General features: G+C 34.6%; 1 protein-coding gene across 1 annotated transcript; it reads right to left on the bottom strand.

Annotated features, from left to right (window-relative positions):
• Positions 1 to 5,403: 5,403 nt before the first annotated feature.
• Positions 5,404 to 8,536, bottom strand: LOC149838961 (small ribosomal subunit protein uS2-like). The gene is made up of 5 exons (XM_090007876.1): positions 8,321 to 8,536; positions 7,212 to 7,474; positions 6,934 to 7,131; positions 6,229 to 6,448; positions 5,404 to 5,669 (listed from the first exon to the last, which is right to left on the bottom strand). The coding sequence occupies exons 1-5, from the start codon at positions 8,448 to 8,450 to the stop codon at positions 5,569 to 5,571; spliced, it is 912 nt and encodes a 303-aa protein (XP_089864002.1). The 5' UTR covers positions 8,451 to 8,536; the 3' UTR covers positions 5,404 to 5,568.

The raw sequence follows: 8,536 nt of genomic DNA, 5'->3' as shown, positions 1-8,536 counted from the left end.
GAAGGTGCTCAGAGTATCATTCAAACAAAGTGTATTGCAAATGTTAGTATTGTTACAACTGTGCATAGACTTGATATCAGATAAGTAATTCATAAAATCATGAAACTAAGGAATGAAATATTATTCTTGTCTTTAAAAACAAAACTAATTTTGCATTTTTTTGACAAAAAAAATGACCATACTGCATGATAAAAATGATGGGTTTTCTTAAATACTTCACAATTTGCAAAAATCTACTTGATGACCAAAATCATAAATAGCCAACTTTGTTAGGACCTTTTTATCCTTCACATGTGCGAAACTCATAAAGTTTTTACGATATATCGCTCTACTCATCAGGTATCTCAAACTCCCACTTAAAAGGAGGTCTGCACATTTTTTTATGCGAACCTCATAAAGTTTGTATATTAATATTTGCGAACATCTTTTTAAACTCAAACCTTGAAACTTCGCAAATGCTTAACTAATTGTGCATGTATATCCTTCTAATATGTGAAGTTCTCCCAAATATACAAACTTTCTTTCAAATATGTGAAGTTTCTCCTAAATATACAAATTTCCTTTCAAATATGTTAATTTTCTAAAAGATCTACAAATATATATCGATCTATACAAATTTTTAGCATGTGAACCTGCGTAACTTCGCATGCTTTGCTAAATCATATATAAAATCATTTTTGTTTATTTTTTATCTGTTTTGTTTGTTTTTTAAAAGAACCATAATCTTTTTTCCTCTAGAACCCTAAGTTTTTTTCCTCTCCCCTTGCGGCGAATCTCATAAAAAAAATTTGCTGCATTTTGACAAGGTTACATTATCATCCTTCTCATTAACTTTCTCGGTTAAGTCGAAAGCTGAGTTTCATATAAATAATATAAATGTGCATATTATTATATTTCATTTCAAACTTTTTTTTAGATATGAGCATTTAATAGCTCAATGCGTATTTGTGTTTGTTTGTTATTGTAGGTGTTTTTTGTATGTTTTCTATATTTTATTTAATATTTACCATCAGATTTATCATTTAGGGTTTACTATGTTAGGGTCTTTTTCATATATATATATATATATATATATATATATATATATATATATATATATATATATATATATATTTGTTTGTTTGTGTTGTAGCTTATTTATGTTTGTTTATTTGTTCTTTAGTTAATATTTGATATTTTTGTATTGGTGTAATTAGGCTAGGGTTTACTATGCATAGCCATTGAATATGGGGTTATTGTAGGTAGTTGATTTTCAGGGTGGTTATTGTAGGTGGTTATGTTAATTGATTATATGAAGTGTACATGAATGATTTTTTCTCACATGCCATTTTCATTAAATAAATAATATGTTGTGTAGTTGGTGTAGGTCATTAATGATTTACTCTGAAATGTTTATAGTACACTACCGTATCACTGATCACTCTACTTGGATATCTATAATCGGCTCAAAAAATCATAGCTATAAGAAATTTATGATTTTGATGTATCGTAAAACCGGATATGTGAAAGAGTCAATGATCTCAAACATTCAAGCATGTGGAGGACATGTAATTTTTTGAATAAGTTAGAGATATAAATGTTTGATGTGCATACAATAAAGAACGAATAATTGATGTTGTACATAATCAAAGAATTAATATAGAGGATATGAAACCATATGAAAAACCGGTTTCAGTGATCTTTTTCACAGTAATTTGAATGATATTTAGCCTTCCTTGGCAAATGACACAGCTAAGTACAAGTTGTTGAACTTTATAATTTATGTTTGCAATTTACAATGAATGTAAAGTTTTTAAGGTTAATCTTGAATGTTGAAAATGCAAGGATGTTGAATGTGTGAAAGCAACGAAAGTAATAGATACAATAAATTTTAATTTAGTTCATGCAACTGAACAATCAATTAATGATAGCAGTTATCACGTCGATGGTTGAGAATCGAATGATAACGATGATGATAACTATACCATGTCGATGAGAGAGGAAGAAGACAGTGATGGCATAAGACAAATGAAATTTGAGAAGTCGAACTCTTGGTATGTTGTATAACTTATATAAACATTTGTTGGGTTGTATAATTGTTTTATGTTATTATACTAATGAGATATAGTTTGAATATGTTCTCGTTCCATGGATTCTTCTACAATAAAGATTAATTAAAAATCATTAAAACAAAGGCATTTTGTTTGTACAATGGCTTGCATAATGAACAACTTGATGATTGTGAATAATTTTACTATTTAATAACAGACTCAAATAATTAAGAAATTGCTTTTGGCAAAAGGCTTAATGATGTTCAACATTGTTGCGACTTTTTGAAAGATCATGTGATCAAGAATAACTATAAAACAAAATTACTAAAGAGTTGCAGTAACAAAGTCATTGTCGTATACACGAGAAAGAACCCATAGATGACGGTTGATTGCCTTTGAAAGATCCATTGCACAAAGGTGTGCGGAGAAGGGTTCTTTTAAGTGAAGAAGTATCAAAATGAACATACATATGGAGGATCACTAAGCAACCTTATAATGAAAAAAATATCTTTCAAGTGGATTTCAGGTGTTATTCACAAACGCATATATGCATGACAACTTAAAGATAACTCTAAAAAAAATCATGAATGACATAAGTTACGAAGAAGGTGTGGAGGTTACTTACAAATAAGTATAACATGAATGACAATAAACTAAGGAGGTGCTATATGGTTCATTCGAAGAGTCCTTTAAGATGCTTCTTGTCTATTTGAATCATTTGATGAAGGCTAACCGATGATCACTAGAGTACATTGAGACTAATCAAAAAGATCAATTTTACTATTTGTTCTTATCCTTTTATTTAATAATAGATGGATTTTTTAAAAGATGCTATTTAGTTCTTATGGTAGATAGCACGTTCCTAAAAAAAAAATACATGGGTATATTATTGTTAGCTTATAGTATTGATCCTTAAGGTAAGATATTTTTTGTAGCATTTGTTGTTCTTAATAAGGAGTCGAAGAATTAATGAGCATGATTTTTGAAGCATCTAAAGGAAAAACACATACGCTATGACGAATATAATGAGGAAATACAACTTACAATTATCTCAGATAGGCATGATGGTTTAAAGTATGTTGTCTCTCATACATGTCCTATATGTCGTATTGGATATTGCATGAAGTATTTGACAAAAAACTTTTTTAAAAAATTTGGTTCACCACTTAGTGTACTTTGGTGGAGTGCAACTCGAGCAGCCATGACATTACAATTATTTTCTTCAAAAAATTAGAAAGTAAGACGAAACCACATGCAATTATGTTGCCACTGATGTGAAACTGAAACACTGAGCTAATACTCACTTTTCAACTAAAAGATATGGGTATTTAACGTATAATATAGCAGATAACTTCAATTCATGAATTCTCGATATACGTGATAAACCCCTAATTTTTTTTTATTAAAAGGCTCCATCACATACTGATAAAATTTTTTGAAAAAATAAAGAATATCGGACAACATATGTTAGGCGTTATGGTGCCGAAGGTAAAAAAAAAGCTGAAGGAATTGAAGAGAAAATCACAGCAATTATGTGAGTAAGTAGTGTATTGACATCAATGTCGATACAAAGTTCATGATCAATCTTACAATTACAGTGTTGATCTTCAGAAGCATTTGTGCTCCTATGAAGAGTGTCAGGTTAACAGGATTCTATGCCCCTCCTCTGCCTCTTTCTTTGCCTCTCTCATACATCTTTCTTCGGCTCATCTTATCCTCTCTTCCACCTACTCCTCTGCCTTTTTTTCTCCTTACTGCCCTTCTCTCTCTCTCTCTCTCTCTACAACTCCAACAAAAGGTTGTGATATGGATTAGTTCTTGTTAGATTCAAATCTAAATCCAAAATGTATGCAACAAGACTGGATCTAAGTATGGATCTTAACAATATCCAATGAAATGGGTTTACATCAGATCCAAAATACAAAATAAAAATATTGGATCCATTAAAAGATTACCAAAAAAACAAGATTTTTATATATAAATATTCAAATGGATCATATTTGATATGAAACCAAAGATTAGATCCAGCAGAAAATAGGGTTTTGGATATTGTCTGAACCAAAAACTATCCAATTAAATAATCCAAAACTGATGCAAATGCACATTTAAATGTTGTATTAAGGATCCATACACTACATTAGACTTGGATCAGATATATCAAACCTGATCCATTTCACCCCTACCAGGAAGTGGTTGTGGTGTTCTTTGACTTCTACCTCTTTTTTAAGCTACTAGAGAGGAATGTCAGTGAATTGGATTAGGTTGGCATCCGATCCAATCCAAATTTATAAGATATAATAAATTAGGCACTATTTTATTGATCGAATTTGAATCTCAGAGAAAATCTGACCTGACAAGTAGCTAATGAGCACCAGATTCAATATCATATTTTTTATTTTGACTCTCAACGCAAATCTAACTAGGCATGATCAGATCAAGTCGATTTAATAATGTATAGATCCAACCGAGACTGATCCATTTACATCCTAACATACTTTAATCCGGAAGAGTGAATATTCTTACGTCAAATCCGTGATAAGACCAAATAACAATACAAAAAAGAATGAATGGTTTTCAAAGCATAAGAACGAGTGGGTCCAGGTTATCCAAACACTGGAAATTGAGAGTGAGAATTCTCTTGGTATTTCATTGGATTGAGAATTCATTTTTTAATGAGAATTCTCCTCTAAAGTATCCAAATGCACCCTAAAAGAATTTAAAAATCAACAATCTTTGCACCAAAACTTCACAACTAAACAAGTTCAGCTTTTACATAACCATTAAAACATAATAACCCATGGCAGTGACTTTTGCAGTGTTCGAATCGCTACTTGCAACCATGAATCTATACATCAATTGAGAAAATCACTAATCCAGCAGGTAGAAGGAAAAAATAAATAAATACAATGTGCTAAATCGATTCACCATGCTTAACTCAAATTTAAATTGCAGTAGCAAGGGAGCGCAACCCCCAAAAAAGAATATAAGAAACAGTTTCAGTAAGTAGCAAACATTCTTCTGGTGTACAAGCACGGTCCTGGTTGGTTAAAACAAAAGATGGTTTGCTCATTTCAAAAACAGCCTTTGTCAGAAATGTGACGCCAAAAAAATGGGAATTTCTGAGACTTAACAAACGCCCCGTGATTCATTAATGAAATGGTCATATTCAGCAATCCAGACTCGTATCAAACATAAAACTGGGATGGTCAACAAGCCACAATGCTTGAAGATCTGCTGTCTCAAGATATCTATATTCTGAAAATGCAAAACATCAGGGAATATAACCCGAATGTATGATCAGTTTCACTAACCTACTCAGGCGTCCAAGTAAAAGAGCTCCATATCCATCACATTCACAAGCTCAAAACCATAACCCTGAACTAAACCCACTTAAAAAAAACAGACGTCCAAGTAAAAGAGCTCCATATCCATCAAATTCACAAGCTCAAAGCCATAACCCTGAACTAAACCCACCTAAAAAGGGGAAAAGAAAAACATAACCAATTCCTCAGTTAGAGAACTCAAGAATGGACACAAGTCATATGGTATCCCAGCCTGTTGCAGGAACTGAGTCCAGAGCTATTGCACTCATAGGTGGCGGTGCAGCTGCCCCATCCCATCCTTCACCCGCAACAGCAACTGCATTCACAAAATGAAAGAGATTAACTAAATGCACTATCGACCACATGAAGACCATCAGAATCAGCTAGCTTTCAGAACAGGTAAATGAATAGCTAGACGTACGGTGACAGCACATACAACTTACTGGAGAAACGTATCTTTATGATTAGTTGAGAAACACACACACACACACACACCAAAAGGTTTGTGAACTGATACAAAAAAAGACTCCCATAATAGAAAGCTTTCTAACCAAAACTGGCGAACACCAGCTTTTACATCAGAAATTAGCCACAAGAACCGCTTAACAAAATGGCATCCCAATCAAAGGATACAATTATTCACCGCAAATCAACACTTGAATCTGATGATATGGTGCAGATCGATTTAATTTGTAAAGATAAATCCTATTTTTCAGAAACGAAACCGACATACATTGATGGCTTGCTATCCACATGGAACCATTTCTCCATTCACAAAAAAGTGCCTACTATACTTTTCTTTTATTGTCATTTTTCCAAAACTTTGTATTAAGATTCCAAAAAAGGAGAGAGAGAGTCTCTATTATCAGTCTGACCTTCAGGAGTGTTCCAGTCAGCAGGAGGCATGGCATCCACTGCAGGAGGAGGAGCTACTTCTCCTCCCCACTGAGCATCACTAATTTGGCCAGCCCACTGATCTGGAAGCCCAAGTGCAGCAGCTGGGAATTCAGAAGCTCCATAATCTGCGATAGCAACAACCTCCTCTGCTTCATGCTCTTTAGCCTCCTCAGGCTCCCTGTAGAAAAACAGATCGACCTGTGTATGCCACACGTTCTATAAGAATAAAAGAAGAAGAAGATAACCCACAAAGAGCACAATAGAAGTGCAATCACTGGAGATAACTGAAAGAGTGTGATTTAGTGCCTTACTCAACCACGTGAAATTGGAAATGTATATTCCATGATTTGGTAAAAAGGGCATCAAATAGACATGTCTCAAACTCGTTTAAATATAAATAAAATATCATTAAATTTTTACAAAAAAATTTATGAGCTTCCGTATAAAACCATCCAAAACAAGATGATGGACCCATATTCATCAACATTGGTTAAACGGAAAAGTAGAATATGCACCAATACTTTCTACTTATACACGTCTGATAGATAGTCCCAATGCCAGATGTTTCTTATATACCCCGATCTTTACCAGCTAGAAACTAGTGCAGAGAAATAGGTAGTGTTGATAATTTTTTCTAGCCCAATATATGCTTTAATAATGTATAGACTCTTATTGCAGCTTACCATAACATCCCATTTGTGCCCAGGAAGAATGGTTCCTCGCATCTGAAGTACCATTCTCGCTAATAGCCAGTAAAGGCAGCCTATGCTATGCTTGCCCTTGTTGTTTGCAGGAATACCAATATCAACATGCCGCATAGGCGAATCCGTGTCACAGAAAGCAATTGTTGGAATGTTGCCCAGAGCAGCTTCTTTGATAGGCTGAGAAAGAATTCATCAACAGTCATGATTATACATGTTAGACGCAAGTGTTCAGCATATGTGAAACTTGAGAGACACACCTGGTGGTCAGTTCTAGGGTCAGTGAGAATAAGAAGGCGTGGCTCACTGAATGATGTCTGGAGCTGATTTGTAAAAGTTCCAGGAGTATGCCTCCCAGCAATTGGATTGGCTCCAGTATATTGTGCGAATTTCAACGCAGCTCTCTGTCCATAAGGTCTGGCAGATTGCACAATGATCTCTTGGGGGTTTTCAATAGCAACAATAACTCGTGCCGCCAGTTGAAGTTTCTCCCAAGTTTTCCCAAGGTTTATAATATATATGCCTGCAACAAAGAAGTAAAAGATGCTCTAACTGAAAACTAGGACAGCCTAATCCTGTTAATTAACGTGAATGCTATCCATCAAATATGTGCTGCCCATCCTTCTCAACAGAGACTGGGTTGAAAGCTTCCCAGTCTGCATCAAAACAACAACCAATATGATGGTTTACTCAGTCGATTAATATCATGAAATCCATTAATGTTAAAAGTGGGTTTCATGTTGCAACCAGATGTTGATTGCAGCTAGAACAAAAGGAAGACGCTCACACACACAAGCTTACAAGAACCAAGGTGCATCCCAAAATTACATTTGGCCTATAAAGCACAAACCAATAGAAATCGAGAACAGGTTGCACCAGTACTGCAGTATTTATGGGAACCTAAAACGCAAAATAGCACCATCCAACAACTCTATTCATTTCAAACACAACAAATACAACATGTCAACAACAAATACAAAACCCAGAAAACTAATACACTGGAATAGCAAACACAAACTCCTTAATATTGGCGTTTATATACAATTTTTTTTACTTCATTTACTACCCTCTAATAAACCTTAAACCCCTAAACCATAAACCCATCACAGCAGGCTGCAGCACGAGCATATAAAGAAACAGAAACACTTATCCTCTCTATCCGAAACCCCACGAAAAAAAAACAGCATTGAAGAAAAACCCACCCCTAGAAACACACTGAAAAAATAGACGAGAAATGTAATAAACAAAATGGCTATAAAATTGGGGTTCACACAGCAGATAAATCACACGATTTTCGAACCAAAACGACAATCGAACAGAGTGGGAACGAATATACGGAGAAGAAGAAAGATGGGAAAAGGGAGGATACCGTCGGTTCTCCTCTTGAAGACGTAGCGCTCCATCTGGAAATCACAATTCTTGGTGCCGAGGTGAACATCGGCGGCGAGCATCATCTGAATGTCCAGCTCCTTCTGAGAGAGGTTCCCGTTCGTCGCCATCCTCGCGAGGAAAGCCCAAAACCCTAAACCCTAAAATTTTCGTTGCACTGCACAGGTTAAAGAGAGAGAGAGAGGGAGAAACATGT

This window comes from Nuphar pumila, chromosome 5 (assembly GCF_984573655.1).
Source record: "Nuphar pumila chromosome 5, dmNupPumi1.hap1.1, whole genome shotgun sequence".
NCBI lineage: Eukaryota > Viridiplantae > Streptophyta > Magnoliopsida > Nymphaeales > Nymphaeaceae > Nuphar > Nuphar pumila.
Note: the sequence above shows the minus strand (reverse complement) of the source record. Positions and strands in the feature narration are given on the sequence as shown.

What these genes read in the sequence shown, in the direction of transcription:
- LOC149838961 (XM_090007876.1), bottom strand. Translation starts at nt 8,450, where the DNA reads ATGGCGACGAACGGGAACCTCTCTCAGAAGGAGCTGGACATTCAGATG. An exon ending in GGCACAAATGGGATGTTATG is followed by an intron (nt 6,449 to 6,933) that starts GTAAGCTGCAAT and finishes TGGCATACACAG; the next exon opens with GTCGATCTGTTTTTCTACAG. An exon ending in TGACTGGAACACTCCTGAAG is followed by an intron (nt 5,670 to 6,228) that starts GTCAGACTGATA and finishes TTGTGAATGCAG; the next exon opens with TTGCTGTTGCGGGTGAAGGA.